Source organism: Schistocerca cancellata, chromosome 4, assembly GCF_023864275.1.
Source record: "Schistocerca cancellata isolate TAMUIC-IGC-003103 chromosome 4, iqSchCanc2.1, whole genome shotgun sequence".
NCBI classification, from domain to species: Eukaryota; Metazoa; Arthropoda; class Insecta; order Orthoptera; family Acrididae; genus Schistocerca; species Schistocerca cancellata.
This window is the reverse complement of record NC_064629.1, coordinates 883,199,569-883,219,676: the sequence shown is the minus strand read 5'-3', so window position 1 is coordinate 883,219,676 and position 20,108 is coordinate 883,199,569. Positions and strand designations below refer to the sequence as shown.

Sequence of the window (20,108 nt, the reverse complement as noted above, 5' to 3'; positions counted from 1 at the left end):
CGTAGTGCCTTGGCTAAGAGTCTCCATGAATTTTCTGACACCCCTAGATACAAACTTTACAACCATGATCCCATTGTTGAAGTCCAACATGACCTTCAGCAGCTTTTCAAGGTCTAAGATCCATTCCAAAATGTGGCACCTGAATGTACCTCCCTACTCACACCAGGAAGTGGAACAACCCTTCCTCCTACATTTTACCTACTCACTGAACTTTCAAAACCCTACCCCCGACAGGTCTTCCTACTGGTCATCCCATACTGGCTTGGTACAACGTTAACACAGAACAAACCTCTCCCTTAGTTTTCTCTTAGTTGACCAACACCTTGAAACTATTGTCTATATCCTCCCACCCTACATTCAAGACACCACTCATTTCCTTCACCATCTTCCCACAATTCCATCCTGTTACTACCAGACTCATTCTTGCTCACTGCAGCTGTGAACTCCTTATACACCAAAACTCCCAATGTCCATGGTGTTGTGACCATGAAACACTACCTTTCCAAATGTCCTCCTAATACTAAACCCACTACCTCTCCTGTAAGCCTCCTAGACAACAACACCCTGATCCACAGCTCCTTCACTTTCAAAAGCCAAATCTATAAACAAATCCATGCTACTGCCATGGGCACTTGAATGGCACCACTTTTGCCAATTTATTTATGTACTATTTGGAGGAATCCTTCCTATCCAATCAACACCTAAGACCCTTTGTCTGGTTTAGGTTTACTGATCACATTTCCATGAACTGGCCTCATGGCAGGAACAACCTTCGCTCTTTCCTTCATAACCTCAACACCTACTCTCAAATTCACTTCACCTGGTCCTTCTCAACTCAACAAGCCATCATCCTAGACATCAATCTCCACCTCTCAGATGGCTCGATAAACATGTTAATTCATGTCAAGTGCACCAACAGTACCTCTACTTTGACCGCTGTCACCAGTACTATGTCAAAAAGTCCCTTACTTACAGCCTCACCACAAATGTGAAACACAGCTTGCCCTTTGCTCACACAATATACTGAGAACTATGGATGAGGGGGCAACTGGCTGATCCCATATTCCTAGGTTTCCAAAAAACATTTGACACGGTATCCCACTGCAGACTGTTAATGGAGGTACAAGCATACAGAATAGAGTCCCAGATATATAAGAGTGGTTCAAAGACTTCTTAAGTAATAGAAGCCAGTATGTTGTCCTTGACAACAATTGTTCATCAGAGGCAAGGGTATCGTCAGGAGTGCCCCAGGGAAGTGTGGTAGGATTGCTATTATTTTCTACAAACACAGATGATATAGCGGACATGGGGGGCAGCAATTTGCAGTTGTTTGCTAATGATGCTGTGGTATATACAAAAGTGTCATCGTTGAGGAGGATACAAGGTGACTAGGACAAAATTTCTAGTTGGTGTGATGAATGACAGCTGGCTCTAAATGTAAAAAAATGTATGTTAACGCGGAAGAGTAGGAAAAACAAACCTGTAATGTTCAGATACAGCATTATTAGCATCCTGCTTGACACAGTCACGTTGTTTAAATATCCTGGCATAACACTGCAAAGCAATATGAAATGGAATGACCATGTGAAGTGTGGGATTTGGAAGGCAAATGGGCAATTTCCATTTATTGGGAGAATTTTACAAAAGTGTGGTTCACCTGTAAAGGAGACTGCATATAGGAAGCTAGTGTAACCTATCCTTGAGTACTGCTCAGGAAAGAATAAAGAAAGACACCACACCAATTCAGATGCGGGCTGCTGGATTTGTTAGCGGTTGGTTCGAACATCACGTGTTACGGACATACTTCAGGAACTCAAATGGGAATCCCTGGAGGGAAGGCGACACTTTTTATGAGGAACAACGCAGAGAAATTTTAGAGAACTGGCACTTGAAGATGATTGCAGAGCACTACAACTGCTGCCAAGGTACATTTCGCATAAGGACCATGAAGATACAACACAACAAATTAGGGCTCATATGGAGATACATACATAGTTGTTTCTTCCTTGTTCTACCTGCAAGTGGACAGGAAAGGAAACTACTACTGCTAGTGGTACAGGGTACCCTCTGCCACACACTGTACAGTGGCTAGCGAAGTATGTACATAGATGTAAATGTCACATCTGCAGTAGACAGCCGGGTTTGTCGAAATGTACCAGTATCGCTTACCGGAGAATTTATTCACAACACACACACACACACACACACACACACACACACACACACACACACACAGTATGGTATTCACAGCTCATCCATAAACAGATCTCCTATACGATCTCCTCCTCTGAGTCTAGTACATCTGCTAACAGACACCGACCAGCACACACTGATCACCCAGTATCCCCCGACCTTGGAAAGCTCAACCACATCCTTCACCAGGGATTTGACTACAGCTTGTCATGCCCTGAGATGTGGGATATCCAACCCAAAATCCCACCAACATCACTCACAGTTGTGTTCAACCACCCAGCAACGTACAGAATCCTTATCCTTCCCTGTATTCCAGTCCTGTTCCAAATCCTGAACCTCACAGGCCCTTACCTTGTGGTTGACCAAGGTGTATACATCCAATGGCCGCCACCTATCACAGTCCAGCCACAGGCATTATCTACTCTATAAAAGGCAAGCCATGTGTGGAAGACGCCATCTTATGTATCAGCTATGCTGTAATTACTGTGCTGCAATGTATGTGGGCACTGCGAAACTGGCAAACTGCAAACTTGACCATCTAGTTGCTGAACATGATGTGCACCACAACACACAAGACTTCAACAGCTGTTTCACTATGCAAGGCACTTAAATACTCCCTTCCTGCACTAGTTTCTCTGAACTATGCAGCAGGTAACTGTCTCTCCAGTATATTCTGTGTTCTCACAATTCCCTTTGTGTAACCCCCTACTAACCCATATCCCACTGTGTCAGATTACCTCTTCCTTATCTCTTCTGTCTGCATCACTCCTTCCCTGTCCGTACTGCCTTCTGACCCCCCCTCCCCCCCCCCCCCTTTACCTCTTTCCACCCTGTTTCCATCCTCAAATCTACCTCCATCTGCTTTCCTCCTCTCCCTTCCCCACCTGTCCCTCTCTCTACCTCTTATATGCTCTACCCTCTGAACTCCTTTCATCTTGTTGTGCAGCTGCTGAGTCATCTATCAAAAGACCTGCCTTGCACTATCCTCCTCACTTTGTTCATCCTTCCGTACTTCCTCCCCACCTTCAGATGCCCAGGCAACTGCTATCAATAATCAATAGTCCACCACAGGTCCAGTCCATCAGGGTATCTGTGTCATCGTTTGAGAATTCTGTAATTATACTAGAGGAAGAACAAGAGCTCAAAAACTAGTGTAAATTCTGGTTTCTGTTACTTGTTTACACGCACCACAGATCTGTCAGCTACAGGTGAGTGGGTGCCTTTCCTTTATCTTATGTATTATTTCATCCAGAATTTCCATTGTTGTTAAGTATGTAATGTTAGTATATTTTGGAATATTCGATGTTTGTATGCATAGTTGCACTTTCTGCCCAGGTCAGTTTTGTTCTAGCTGTATGATAGCTTCAGTAATAAACATGCTTTCTGTGCTAAGAGTTATAGTTCACTGATGATCCTGCCTGCAGACTTGGACTTGATTGCGGGTTTGAATTGACACTGTTTGGTGGAAATTTCAGGTACTTTAAAACATCTACATCATGATGTGCCCAATTAGGTCACATAAAAGCTGTCATTGACATGGACAGGAACCAGAATACATGCAGTACTTCATTCCTAAGAGCTGTTCATTTAGGATACAAATGGATTCCAAAACAGTAGTAAGTCAGCTGCACATCACACATTTGCCAGTGTTTTCTGGAGACACTGGTCAATCCCGGAGGAAATGGCTCAAATGAGTCAACCAAGTCACCAAATGCAACAGGTAGAATGGCGTGTTTGGCAGTGTGTACTTTTATTTGGATGGGATAGCCCAGCAGTCATTCAAGAACAATAAGGATAAAGTCAGTTGGTGGGACAAATTCCAGGCTGTACTAAAGAAAATGATGGTGACAATCAGTAGCATGTCTGCTTAATGAATGAACAACTGAAGAACATGGTTCAACATTATGGGGAAACAACACAATCAAACATAATGTTTTGGCCCGGTGACAAATTGCGAATCCAAATATGACAGAAGCCAACAAAAGCTCAAAATTGATGAATGAAGATGCAGAAGGAATGTACCCAGCTCTTCTGATAAGAATGTAACAAACACCAAGGAATTCATCAAGTGGTGGCAGATATTGATGAAAAAAAAAGAAAGAAAGAAAGAAAGAAAAGACACAAGAAGAATGACTGACTCCCAGACAGATGCAGTTCTAGTCCAAATTCAGGATGGCGTTTGAAAGGTGACAGCTTATGCTTCCAGAGAACTCACCTAGTCTGAGATGAAATACTCTTACGACTGAGTAGGAGTGCTTTGCAGTTATTTGGGCCATCAACATGTTCCAGTCATTCATCTGGCAAGCCATTCACTGTTGTGACCGACTCCCACCTTTATTCTGGCTGACTATCCTGAAGAATCCATCGGGCGAGCTGGTGAGACGGGCACCAAGTTTACAGAAGTGAAGCAACATAGTGGTATACAAAAGCAGACGTAAACACAAGGATGCCAACCACCTTTCAAGAAACTGAGCAGAGTGGATGAAATCTCTGCCATCAGTGCATTGAATGATACAGCTGCTGAACAGAGAAAAGATCCAGCACTGCTGAAAACCAGAGATGAACTATTAACAAAAGGGGTGGAAATGGTTGCTTGTTATCTCCGCTTATCTTACACCCAGCCATCTTGAAATTTCCAAGATGTCCAACATATAGCCACCTGGCATTCATGAAGACTCTACACAGGAATCACTAGTAAGCCTCTACCGATCCATGAGCTATTGTAAAGAATGCCAATAATGGGAGAACAGGCCACAATAACATCCAAAACACCCAGTATCAATCCCACCAACAGCAGTGCCATTCCATCGAATTGGAATAAATGAGAGATGGAAAGAATATATTGAGAAGTTCTATGCCAGAACACCTCTTTCGGAGGAAGTAATAGGAAGAGAAGAGCAAGTAGATGAAGATGACAATGGAGACGACATTCTGCAAGAAGAATTTGACAAAGCTCTACAAGAACTACATGACAACAAAGCAATGGGTAATGATGACATCCCTGGAGAACTAATAAAGAAAGCTGGTGACAGCATGAAAATGATGCTGCTTAAATTTATTAGGTCCATCTATAACACAGGAGATACCTACACTCTACCAGAAATGCATCATTGTTCCTATACCAAAGAAGGCAGTGGCTACAAAATGTGAACAGTACCGAACTTTAAGCCTAATATCACATGCACCAAAAATTCTCATAAAAGTAATACTGAAGAGAATTGAAGAGAAGGTGGAGGATACGCCGAGTGAAGATCAGTTTGGTTTCAGAAGGGGATTGGGAACAAGAGCAGCGATTCTGGCACTAAGACTCCTAATCGAAAAGCAATTATGGAAAAATAAAACAACTTATATTGTCTTTGTAGACCTGTAAAAGGCAATTGATAACATTATCTGGAAAGAGATGTTCAGAGTGCAGAGGAAAAGTGGAATGAAGTACAATGACATCTGCACGATACTCAGTTTCTATAAGAATGAGGTGGCAGTGATTAGGAACTATCACCAGGAACAAGAAGCAAATATTAGAAAATGGGTGAGACAAGAATGTGCTCTCTCTCCTCTTATATTCAATGCTTACATCCAGGAAACTATAGACCAAGTTCGAGAAACTACTGAGGTGGGGATCAAAATTAATGGGCAGAAGAGAGACATGCTGCATTTTGCAGATGATATTGCTATACTGCCTGTTGGCTTCTGTCTCGAGTTCTTAGGCCGACGTTCATCTAATGATTTTTCTGACGTTTCGCCAGCACGAGTGGCTGGCATTGTCAAAGCTTCACCCTCCATTGCCGGTGGTGAACTGGAGCCGAGCACGCGGCCGCAGACTATATGTACCTGGCGCGCCAACATCCGAGGGCTTCTCCGCGGTCATTTCCGGTGCGGTTCTCCTCTTGCTACCTGCGACGGTCGTTTGCTGCAGTACGGGAAGCCAGGACCCGTTTACCTTAAGGCTTTCCTCTTTCTTGTTGAAACTGTTCGTGTGTTTTTGTATTTCTACAGCTTCTCTGAACAAGCGCGTGTGATAGTGCTTCTCTACAGCCAGAACTTCCGTGTCGGCGAATTTTATTACGTGGTCGGTCTCATTCAGTGCGTGCTCTGCCACGGCAGATTTCTCCACCTGCCCCAACCTGCAATGTCGCTTATGTTCTTTGGTCCTGGTGTTAATTGATCGTCCAGTCATTCCGACATAAACTTTTCCGCATGTGCATGGTATACGGTGTATGTCCCAGGAACACAGCGTGTATCAAAAACCGACACACACGGACCGATACCTTCACAAACTGTCAAACCACCACCCGAGCCAGAAAAGAGGCATGATTAGTACGCTCGTAACGAGAGCAGGACGAATATGTGAGCCGCAATATCTCAAACGGGAAATGCAACACCTGGAAACTGTTCTGAGGAGCAATGGGTACTCTACAAATTACATTAGAAGTGTAACAGAGCCAAACACTCGGCGAAGTAAGGAACCAGAAAAAGAAATGTCGGGTACGGCCTTTCTGCCATACATTCCCAGAGTGACGGACAGAATCGGCCGTATATTGCGCAAACATAGCGTGAAGACGATTTTCAAACTGACAAGGAAGATCAATGAGTGTCTTAGATCGGCGAAGGAGAAAAGAGACCCACTTGCAACGTCGGGAATATACCGTATACCATGCACATGCGGAAAAGTTTATGTCGGAATGACTGGACGATCAATTAACACCAGGATCAAAGAACATAAGCGACATTGCAGGTTGGGGCAGGTGGAGAAATCTGCCGTGGCAGAGCACGCACTGAATGAGACCGACCAGGTAATAAAATTCGCCGACACGGAAGTTCTGGCTGTAGAGAAGCACTATCACACGCGCTTGTTCAGAGAAGCTGTAGAAATACAAAAACACGCGAACAGTTTCAACAAGAAAGAGGAAAGCCTTAAGGTAAACAGGTCCTGGCTTCCCGTACTGCAGCAAATGACCGTCGCAGGTAGCAAGAGGAGAACCGCACCGGAAATGACCACGGAGAAGCCCTCGGACGTTGGCACGCCAGGTACATATAGTCTGCGGCCGCGTGCTCGGCTCAAGTTCACCACCGGCAATGGAGGGTGAAGCTTTGACAATGCCAGCCACTCGTGCTGGCGAAACGTCAGAAAAATCATTAGATGAACGTCGGCCTAAGAACCCGAGACAGAAGCCAACAGGCAGTTTGTCAACAAGTGGCCATGAAAGCCTTAACAATTTTGATATTGCTATAGTCGCAGAGAAAAAATATCATCTAGAGGAAGTCCTCAGGACAATGAAAAGGATTCTATGCTATCAGTGTGGAATGAGAATAAACTAGAAAAAGACTAAAGTGATGGTATGCAGTACAGAAGCAGAATATGAACATCTAAGAACGAAAATTGCAAGAGTGGACCTGGAAGTGATAAGGGGATTTACCTACCTGGGAAGCAAAATCACAAGGGATGGTAGGAGGAGGAAAGAAATTGTGAGCAGACTACAACAGGCCAAAATTGCATTTAATCTGAGGAGGAGCTTACTCACCAGCAAGAACATCAGTCTGAAAATAAGGAAATGTACCATGAAAGTTTTCATTTGGAGTGTGGACCTATGTGGATGTGAAACCTGGACAGTGGGAAGAGAAGAGAGAAGACAGCTAGAGGCCCTGGAGATGTGGTGTTATAGAAGGATGATGAAGTTCAGCTGCAGAGACAAAGTAACAAATGAAGAGGTGCCTAGAAGAGTACAGGATACCAGATCTCTGTGGAGGCACAGCCAAACAAGAAGAGAGAAACTTGTAGGGCACATCCTAAGACACAACAACATCATTGGAACAATAGCAGGAGGAGCTATTGAGGGAAGGAATTGGCAGGGGCAACCAAGGATATCATACATGCAATAGGTCATGAATGATGTTGGTTGTAACACATATGCGGAAATGAAGAGGAAGGCAGACTCTGCTGCAAACCAACCTCAGGGTTGAACACTAGAAGAAGAAGAAGAAGAAGAAGAAGAAGAAGAAGAAGACATTGTACATAAATATACAGGGTTACTTTTAATAAAACCGGCAAACTACAGGGATGGATTCCTGACCAAAACTGGAGGAAAAAAAGGTTCTACAAACATATGACCACAAATGCATCATTTCCACGGTAAATGGCGCTGATGAATGAATGTTCCTCTGACTACATGCCGTGTCCCCCTTGTGTGTTGCAGGCTGCGGGATTGAAACGGTGTCCTGTAAGCAGCAGAGTGGTCCAGTATTCATGTCGGGAACAAGCCGAGATGGTGTTTGTGTAAAGTCATGCAGATGGAAACGGTCGAGCCGACTGTACCGAAACAAATACGCTCACACCAAAACAAATACGCTCACACCAAAACAAATACGCTCACACCAAAACAAATACGCTCACACCAAAACAAATACGCTCACACCAAAACAAATACGCTCACAGACATCAACCACATCACACAACATTTCAAGCCCTTTTTGGGTGTTTGTGTGATCATGGGTCGTTTCAGACAGATGAATGTGCAGGGAGGCAGTGGATTGCACATACACCACATTCTGGAGGACCGGGTTCTATATAATATTGAGACAAACCTTAGCACAAGCTCCAGGCAAGTTGCCCACCATCATGGTGTAAACTTAAGTATGATTATGTGTACCCTGCAGGACAACCGATACCATGGAAGCCGCTTTGAACATCTGTAGTGATGTGGAGGTGATGCAGTTCTGTGCCATGCTCCGGAACAATATATTGTCATTGCATGCACATAGTCCATTTTTGGACACATGTTCATAGAACCTTTTTCCTCCGTTTCCAGTTAGGAATCCACCCCTGCAGTTTTTCGGTTTTATTAGTGTACAACTGTATCCACTATATAAAGGGGAAAGGTCATCTCTACCCATTTACTTCAAATTTTTACACGCTACTTCACAGCATTCTAATTAATATTCAGACAAAGAAAGATCACATATTTTTTTAAACAACCATGTACAAGTTTTCTGTTAAAACATCCCTCAAGAAGAAAAAAAAAAAAAAAAAAAAAAAAAAGCTAAGCCGTAAAAATGTGCATTTTTGTTTTCTTTAACTACAATAGTGGGGCATTTAAACCATTAAATAAATTGTTTCTCCCATATATATTCTTTCTCATTACAAATAATTGTAAACAAAAACTGCATACAGTACTATGTCCAGTTTTGTTTTCTTCCTCAAAGTCAGTTGTTTTCACAGAGAACAGGAATGTTGTATTTATGACTTATCGGCTTATGATTAGAATACTACTATGGAATCTGAATAGTCAGACTTTGTAATTATATCAATTTGCAGATTAAAACTATGTGAAATGCTGTCAATGAAGCTGCTATCCACACAGATCTAGCAGCTGATGTCTCCCATATCCCATACATCAATTATCTGAACCAATTTACTTATTCATTTTAAGCTACTTCAGTTACCAATCAAGGATTCGTTGGAAGTAACAATAAACAAGGAAATGGATACAGATAGAGGGCAGAAGGAAATAGACAGAGAAAGGTTGGAGGAGTAGGTGGAGAGAGATACAGGGGAGGAGGAAATGGACAAAGAGTGGGGAGAGGAGGTGATGGACAAAGAGAGGGAGGAGATGCAGGGATGGACAAAGAAGGAGGGGGGAGCATAAGGAGATGGACAAAGAAAGAGGGGGGGGCATAAGGATATGGACAAAGAAAGAGGAGGGAGCGTAAGGATATGGACAAAGAAAGAGGAGGGAGCGTAAGGATATGGACAAAGAAAGAGGGGGGAGCATAAGGATATGGACAAAGAAAGAGGAGGGGGCGTAAGGATATGGACAAAGAAAGAGGAGGGAGCGTAAGGATATGGACAAAGAAAGAGGAGGGAGCGTAAGGATATGGACAAAGAAAGAGGAGGGAGCGTAAGGATATGGACAAAGAAAGAGGAGGGAGCGTAAGGATATGGACAAAGAAAGAGGAGGGAGCGTAAGGACATGGACAAAGAAAGTGGGGGAGGATAAAGTGATAGACCGAGTGAGGGGGCAGTAGGAGATTATGACATATATCCAATTCCCAGACATAATCAGCAATTGCAAAGCATTCTATGTTCGCTAGTGTGATATAAAAATGTTAACTTTCAAAATTTGTAAGGTAAATCACATCTTTAAAACTACTTACCTTTTCACCAGTTAGAGCAAATGGTGCATTGAACCACTGCTCAAATGTGCTCACAGACTTGAAAATAGATGGCAGCAAGAAATTAAGCAATGCCCACAATTCTGGCAGCTTATTCTGTAAAGGTGTTCCTGTCAGTAGGAGTCTGTGTGGTGCATTATAATGCGCATTCAAAATCTGAGTCAATTTGCAATGATGATTCTTCATGCGATGACCCTCATCAATAATCATAAACCTCCACCGAAACTAAAAACAAAAATCACAAATAATAAAATCAATTATATAACACTTCCAGCTGACAAAGAAGACTTCTTGTTATAACTTGTAGTACTTTCTAATTTTACAGAGCAACAGCAAAAGAAAATGGACAGTACACTATGCTATCTCACTCACCTTCCTCAATTTCTGATGTGTAAATCATGTGCGAGCTCTGTAGATAAGGTTACCATCAGGAGGAACAGAAACCTCTGTACCCCACCCCTCCCAACCTGAAAACAACCATGGGGGCACACGCAGCCCGCCCCCCCCCCCCCCCCCCCCCCCACACACACACACACACACCACTACTCCATTGGTGTTTGCCTTTACTCATTCTACTGTTTACTGCACTAATAGACAGAATGAAGCACAGATAACAAATAACAAAAACTGTACTCTAAATGCATATAGGGGTTACTGATTTGCCTGATGGATCTTAGGTAAAATACTTATTGACATTACATATTAATAATGTTGCAGAAAATGCAAACTTTAACCTCAGACTTTTAACAGATAATGTTGTTATTTATAATTAAGTTCTGTCTAAAAAAAGTTGCACAAATATTCATTCACATCTTAATAAGATCGAAAAGTTGTACAAATACAGACAAGTTGCTAAACATGTTCATAAATGTAGAATTTTGCACTTCACGAAACTAAAAAGTAATTAGTATCCTATGACTACAATAACAATGAGCCACAGTTTGAATTGGCTGATTGCTTTTAACATCTCACTGAGGCAACACCACTGACGTTGAAACAAAAGCCATATTCCAACAATGAAATCTATTGTAATTTTATAACAGGGTCTATGTTAATGTGATGATTTCTGAAACTGTATAAAACAATCAAATTTGCATCATTGTTAGTTCAAGCTGCTCCCATAGGTGATTCAACAATGAAGCTTATATGCTAGGAATAAAATTAGTCTTGAAATTTATGGACGGAAGGCGTACACTGCCTAAATGAAAAAATGGAGAATGATGCCACAGGACAATAGTGGAACAAATGCACATCACGTTTGCCTTGCGACAACATAATTAATAATAGAAAAACCTACTGTTACCTTCTTAAAAGCAAACAAAGAACACACTTCATAATGAAATCAGCAAACCACAGGCCACTGGTGGGTTCTCCTGCTGTACAAGACACTGAGGTACTAAGAGTCAGTGTCATACACAACAACTCTCAGTAACAATATTTATTAACATGCTCTGAGGTCGTGGGAGATGGTTATGTTCTGTGAGCCATGTGAGAAAATGAAAGTACGATGATGATGATGATCCGCACACACACTCCAGCTCGGGCGCACACACACTCCAATCTAGCCACCATCATTAATGATGATGATGATGATGATAAAATTATGAGGACAACACAAACACCAAGTCCCCAGGCAGAGAAACTCCTCGACCTGGCTGGGAATCAAACGCAGGACCCCATGGGATCCAGAGGCAGCAACACCAGCCACTAGACCATGAGCTGTGGACAAAATGAAAGGAGAAATCCTACACAAACAAATGTTCTCACACAATGAATCTCAATATAGACAACTGATGAACCTTCTATAAGGGTTATTTCCCAAGAAAACTGCTAAAATTGCATTTTCCTGAATTGGTAAAGAAAACAGCAGATACAGAAATAGAATGATCTGGACTTAAAAAATCTGAAAGACCTCCTTCTTCGTCCATAAGAGGCTATACTGTGAACTATCAAATTAAGACCACATTTCAAAACTTTCCATGTGTTTATTTAATATGTAAATTACTAATATATACGAGATGAGCCGTAGCACGATCAACTGATAAATTGTGATTTTTTTTTATTTTTATCTTGCTGTGCCTATTACAAGTTGAGTATTCTTCTGATGCAGCATGCATCTAAGCTACATATATATGTTCTTGGTTTCAGTATTGAAGTCTGACATACTCGTAAAAGTCTAACCAATATTTCGATAGATACCTCCCCAGCCTGACCGGTTGCCTCCAAACATATCTCCGACGATTGTCTGGTTGAAGGCATATGCAACACTCATCGGTGAAGAGAGAATGACGCCAATACTGAGTGGTCCATTCGGAATGTTGTTGAGCCCATCTGTACCGCACTGCATGGTGTCATGGTTGCAAAGATGGACCTCGCCATGAACGTCGGGAGTGAAGCTGCGCATCATGCAGCCTATTGCGCACAGTTTTAGACATAACGTAATATCCTGTGTCTGAATGAAAAACATTATTCAACATGGTGGTGCTGCTGTCAGGGTTCCTCCGAGCCATAACCCATATGGTTGAGGTCAGCCACTGGAGTAGTAGCCCTTGGGCAACCTGAGCGAGGCATGTCATCGACAGTTCCTGTCTTTCTATATCTCCTCCATATCCGAACAACATCGCTTTGGTTCACTCCGAGAGGCCTGGGCACTTCCCTTGTTGAGAGCCCTTCTTGGCACAAACTAACAATGCGGACGCGATCGAACTGCGGTATTGACCGTCTAGGTGTGGTTGAACTACAGACAAGACGAGCCGTGTACGTCCTTCCTGGTGGAATGACTGGAACTGATCGGCTGTCGGACACCCTCTGTCTAATAGGTGCTCCTCATGCATGGTTATTTACATCTTTGGGCAGGTTTAGTGACATCTCTAAACATTCAAAGGGACTGTGTCTGTGATACAATATCCACAGGCAACGTCTATCTTCAGGAGTTCTGGGAAATGGGGTGATGGAAAACTTTTTTTGATGTGTGTAATTATCTGTTCTGGTGAGATCTTTTCCCAATATTTCAATCAACAACTTTCTCCTTCTAACGCCAAAATATTGTGTTGACTCCCACCTATATAATAAGAAATGACTGTTCTCATTGAATGAAAGAGATCAGATCTTGCATCGAAATATTTAGATGTTCGTTCTTACCATGTGCTATTCTTAAGTGGTTCAATCAAGAAATAGTCCAGAAGTGGTTCTATGAACCCTTGCCCAGCACATAAGCATGAACGGTGGATTAATGATGAGTAACCCCCTACACAATGGACCATGTAGTGGCAACTGTCAGCATGCAGGTTCAAATCAGTACAATAAGATTTTCTAAAAACCATAAGTCTTAATGTTCCATGTACCTGAAAAAGCAAGGTTTTATAACTGTAGACTCAAGGACTTGTTCTTGAAAATCCTCCCATAAAAAAGTTGAGTGACAATGTGGGACAAGGACCTTTCATGGCCACACTGTTAGTTTGTCCACAAAAAAGGTCATTAAGTAAAAATAAAATGTGAAGCTCAAAAATGCGTTTAAAACTGCACATTCAGACCCACTTCAAGACTACAGTCAGTACACAGTCCATCATCAATTCATACCCCACTGCCAATACCGCTTTCAGTGTGGCAGTCAATCAACACTTCACAATGTTTGATCTAGCAGAATAATATTTTCAGCTATAACCTTGACTCACCGAAGCATACAAGAATCAACACTGAATTCATATTGTACCAATGATGCAGGCTGCCTTTCAGCATTGTCAGAGCAGTTGCCATTTTTTTCTCAGCAAGTTACAGATCATCATCTATATGACATATTCCATTGTGTGAATTATCTCACAACTTGTAAAACGTTTTCCCACTACTGCAGCAGGCACATCTGTGTTGAAACAGTCAGAAGTGCCAGTTCTTCCTGCCATATGCTGATTCCTTGAGTCATATTCTCAGAAATCATGGTGCACGGCTTACAAAGTCTCATCTAAAAGCAATTAAACAACTCTGGACAACATGCAAAATTACTGAATCACATTTTGTGCTCTGCAAGATGAAAAGTTTTATAAAACATTATTTGGTTCATCATACTCATCCTCTTGCACATAGGATATCTGCAATTATTAAAAATCAATATGAATATATACCAGATCCAAATTTGTACAAATGTATTCATAGTAACAACTAGTTTTGGCCCCTAGACCATTAATTAGACTGAACATAAAAACATACAAGTATCTCAAAACAAATTAATAGCGGCTGGACACAGTATAATGGTTAATTCACACAGGATGTCAATAGAATAGAATGGAAAAGAGTATCGCCATCAAATGCAGCTGTGTTCACCATTGACAGAATCTTAACACCTCCACCACCACTTCAGTTAGCCCAATACCAAACGGTGAAACTGAAGTTACGAGATACCATCCATGACACAATAAATCCAAATATAATATCAGAATTAATGGATTAGCAATGCTAGTACAATTTTTTAATGTGAAAAAAAATTAATAAAGGATGTTTTTGATGAAAGCTCTTAAGTTTCCATATTCCTGAGTTGTGAAACAAGAAAGAGATGATGTCAGACATTTCAAAATGATGTTCATACAACATTTACATCATGCCTTTCTGCTAATTCTTTTAAGTCATTTTCTTTCTAAGAGGGTCAAGAAACAATGAAAAACAGTATCTCTCTTCTACAATACGGGCCCCCTTAAAACATTTTAATTAAAAATGTTTTTCATTGATTTACATTCTTGTAATTTTGAAGGTGTGCATAGTCCATTTTTAACCCTACATTACTAAATCCTCATAAAATTTACGATTGTAGTTGGAATCTCTTTGTGGTTCCTGTGAATCTGGACACATGGACGATATGTGCTCTTGAGTACTTTTACAAGAAACTTCACCGTTAACAATGGCTGAATTATTTACTACCCAACTCCAGTAGTTTGCTGACACTGGTGCTTTTGTCATAACTGTTACAAATGTGTAGTAATGATGTGCTTGTTTTTTAATATTCGGCATAACTGTTTTATTGCTTAGAATTTATCTTAGTGTGGCATTTTAGGTGATATATCACAAAATCATAGTTAAGAGAATGTTACTGTGTATCAAATTACCCCTTTTCAGCTCTAATTTCATCTTTTGCTACTGAAATTAGCACAACTTGGATGGTGCTGAGTTTGATTTTGACACTAACAAACTGGGTGATTTGCTTGAAGAAGCTGCTAAAGACACAAACATTGGAGAATTTAGTGAAGAGGAAGATTTTCTTGAAACATGTAACATTGTGTGTACAAATGATAGTGATGTAAACTCAGACTTTCAGGTAGCAAATGAGGAAAATGGGGAATCTGAAGAAAAATCCCTGTGTGATTGTGAAAGACTCATGTTTAGATTGTAATAATACTATCTAAAGCAGAAAACTCTACTCACATTGTGCAAAAACTACTCTTGAGATTATAACAACTATAGTTTGTAACTAGTGGGCAACATAAATTACAAATTCTTTTCCAGTAACATTTTGAGCAGTAAAATTGTCATTATAAGATACCAAATTAAACATTTTGTACTTATTTTGTATGTAATATACCTTCTAATAACTGTAATTAACTAGTGCTTAACCAATAAGTTATTATTTCCTTCACAAAAAAATTGCTTTATGTGTTTATATTCTTATTTATGCATTGTTCAGGCTTCTTCATTGTTCATGTATTTGCCCTCTTTTGTGGAAGAAAAATCGTAGGAAAAAAATAGGAAAAATATCCAAATCTTCATGCACCTTCTGCAATTAGTAAAAAAAAAGGATTCGGAAGCACAATACTTACTACTGAACCCGTTTGCAACACTAAATGACAGAAGTAGCTTTTGCATGATATGTCACTGCCAAATAACATAGCTCAACAAAACTTAGACCAAACAAAAGGAAGAACTGCTATGGTATAGCACAGAATTTTCCCTCAACTTTACAAAAGGTAGCACTCGGTTCTTTATAGGGTGTGTGATCATCACAGACGGCAATGCATGCTCTGCAACTTACTTCCATGCTGATGACAAGGTAGATAAGGAATTCTTGTGGTAAGTATTCATTCCTCCACCAGCACATATGAAAACTGTTGGATGATCGTTCATGCATGTGAATGCGCTGCAATATATCTCCCCAATGCATGAAACATATGCTCAATGTGATTGAAGTTGGGAGAATGAGCAGGCCAGTTTATTTGCCAAATGCTGTCTCATTCTATGTGCCCCTACACCTGTGTTGTTCAATGTGGTCATGCATTGTGATGCATACAAATGAAGTCAGGGCTGAAGGCATATTGGGAAGAAGTACACTGTCGCAATGATGTTAACTGATGAGTGTGCCACGTTAAAAGATTTGGAGGTCAGTGCGCCCATGCAACATTATGCTTCACCACATCCTAACCATTGAATCATCAAAATGATCACGTTCAATTATGATCCTGTGTGCATTACGTGTTCACACCTTTCATCATATGACAATATGTAATGCACCCTGGAACATTGTCAAACATGATCATTTTGGTAGGCCAGGTGTTATAATGTCTCAAGGCATAATGTTGCATGGGATTACTGATCTTCAAACCTTTTAACATGGTACACCCAGCACAAGAAAGGAAAGAAGATTAGGTTTTAATGTCCTGTCAAAATCATGGTCATTAGAGACAGATAAATTCATTGGTCAATGTTGCTGTGACAGTGTACGTCTTCTCTGTGTGTGTTTTTGCAAGGGTGCATTCAGCCCTGACTTCATTTTAATGGATGACAATGTGTGACCACACTGAACTACACTGGTGGATGAGCTCTTGGAATGAGAAGACATATGGCTAACGGTCTGACTTGCCCAGAACCTCCCTCCTCCCCCCTGGCCCAACACCAATAAATTCCACTGAGCATATGTGGGACGCGTTGGGAAGACCAACCTTGTGGCCAGCATGGGAGCACAGCACAGAGCATGCATTGCTGCCTGCAGTAATCACAGCCTCAAGAACCTAGTCCTATCTTTTGTAACATACAAGGGACCATCAGAAATCATGGTGACTTCAGTGTAATTGCTGTCATTGAATAAAAATGTAATTTCTGTTTGTCTCATTGCATACTTCTTAAAGTTATCTTCTGTAGTACACGGGGTTTCTACGTATGGTCCAAATTTCATCAAGCTATCTTACTTCGCAGTGACATATAATGCAGAAGTTACTTCTGTCCGTAAGTTTTGCACACCAGTGTGTAACATGAGTAAGTGCAGTGAGAGTAGTTTAACATCTGATCTTACCAGAAGGTATCTATCTCTCACGATCAATTTAAATGTTAAAATTTTCTATTTAATTACCGAAAAACTGCTCCAGTTGGCAATAAGAACTTTATTAACCAATTTTACTTTCATATCTGGCTATTTTCAAGTCAACCTGAAAACTGTGCTATACAGAATCAATGTTACAAGATCCAAATTTTCTTCCCGAGAATCCCTGATGTTGGCCTTCCATTTTGTTCCATCCCATTCTTTATCACTGGCAGTCTGTGTGAATGCTGCCATTTGAAATTCATTGTGGAATGTTTTCACACTCTATTCCATGATGCCCAGTGTGAATCAACTTTAAGTATGACTAATATTACATGACAACTCGTCATAATATTTATGGAAAACTTATATGAATACAAACTCTCATTCACAAGCACTACTGCGACCACATTTACTAATTATCTCATAATCAGATTGTTTGATGAGCATTTTCAAGACACGCAGAAGATAGTGAACTACAAGAGGTATGTCAATGAAATTGTCTTACTGTATCATTGATCTGAAGGTGAGATTAACTCATTAGTGACAGAGATGAATAAATTACATCATCACATTGAAGTTATAGGCAAACACTGCATCTAAAAATCTGTTTCATTACATGACTGTCAATGAAATATGTCTAGTCAACGCTCATACTGAACACTGTAAACCACACAAAATTTGATGTGCATCATGTTTTTTATATGGCGAAAAAACTACAACGACAACACAGTGTTTTGCAAAATTAATGTCACAGTCAGTTTAGTGAAATGTTCTTGCCTAACACACTGGGTAAAATACTAATATAAAATACTAAAAGAAATAATTTTAAAGCAGCATGTACATATCGAATCTAACACACAGAAGGTGAAGCACACTATATTGGAAAAACCAGCAGAAACATCACAATTAGATACCATTAAGGCACTGAAATAGAAGAGAATAATGTATGGTATCAAGAGGATAGATACTGATCTTACTATTCCGCATAAAAGGGAAAAAGATGACCATATGGGCATTGTTGATTAAATTGAAATGTAAATTATGTACACCATAAAAAGAATAAAGTTCTCAATAAACATAAATTTGAAAAACATGAACTCCCTTAACAATTTTCAGTATATATTTGATGTATTTCACTTTAAATAAATCTGACATCTTGATATGCATGTTTACCATGCTTGTGCCTGGCTATGTCGTGTACTATGTATCAGCTTAGTTTGTAAACAGTAAACTATGCTATATCACTCAGTACATCTCCCTTGTGCCCAGTAAAGACAATGTTTATGTACTGAAATATTTTCAAACTTTGTCCAGTCAATTGTCATTGCAGACTTAATGGGCTTGATTTCCGTCGATAAAATTCTTGTGTGTTTTGGACGACATTATGTTGTAAAATAAAGTATCAGCAATTCAGCCACTTGCAATGGCGGCTGCAATGTAGGTAGGTCATTTCATAATTTGACATGGTCTACAACGCAAATGAATTTCCATGACACAAAAAAGTAAGGATTGATGAAGCACTGGAAATCTGTTAACTTTTAGAAACAGTCCTGTCATACAATGTTTTTGAATTTAACAGAAGAATCTACGGTATTTTATTAACTCTAACACTCTATGGACTACACGACGCACCTTTTTTTTTTTTAAATTGCTTAAAAAAATTATCATTTTTATTATTAGACTTCAAAGCCATACTAAAAACATTTTAGTTTATAAAACCAAACTAACCTCTCAAATCACTGAAAATCATCATCTAGTTTTGGCCATTTTTTGCATTCACTCCTCTGTTTGCACATTTAGGTTTCCTCATTTTTCCAGTTTTTCTTTACCAGCCTGCCAATCGCAAATGGTTTTTTTTTCTGTTGTTGAAGCACCAAAATGCCACTCAACTGCTCTGTTTCTATGTTGTTCTGCATATGCTATTACTTTCCATTTATAGCCCAGATCATATGAATACCGTACCTTTTATTTTTTTCCATTGCAAAACTAGCTACTAACAACAATATTGTACTGTTACCAATAACACAAATCACATTCAATTCAAGTTCACTGGCACCACAGACTGCTGTGACACATCATGGGCTACACAGTGTTCTAGATTTGTGATGGCAGGGTGGGAGGGAGACAGTGTTAGAAAGCTTGTGAATCCTCCCTACTCATGTTCATCGCATTGGTGCACTGATGCAGCGAGTTGAATTCAATGTTGCCAGATAGAGAGAGGTTTCCTGCTGCCTCGAGTGTATCGCCATTTTTATAACTGGCAGGAATTTTAAATCAAACACTAGACATTTATATATTAATTTCGAATATAAGATGCACCTGAATTTTGGAGGCAATTTTTCAAAGAAAAAAGTACGTCTCATAGTTGGTAAAATACAGTATATGCAGCAAGAGGGGGCTGAAAGCAGGAAACTGCCTTGTAGGTATTTTATCTGAAATTTTTATCAACACCAAGGTATAGCTTTTTTAC

General features: G+C 40.3%; 1 protein-coding gene across 1 annotated transcript in view; it reads right to left on the bottom strand.

The window, feature by feature from the left end:
• LOC126185047 (ATP-dependent helicase brm-like) overlaps positions 1–20,108 on the bottom strand; it is a 182,337-nt gene that overhangs the window by 78,244 nt on the left and 83,985 nt on the right. The window contains 1 exon segment of the mRNA XM_049927801.1: positions 10,345–10,587. Within this exon segment, the coding sequence (XP_049783758.1) occupies positions 10,345–10,587 (243 nt within the window).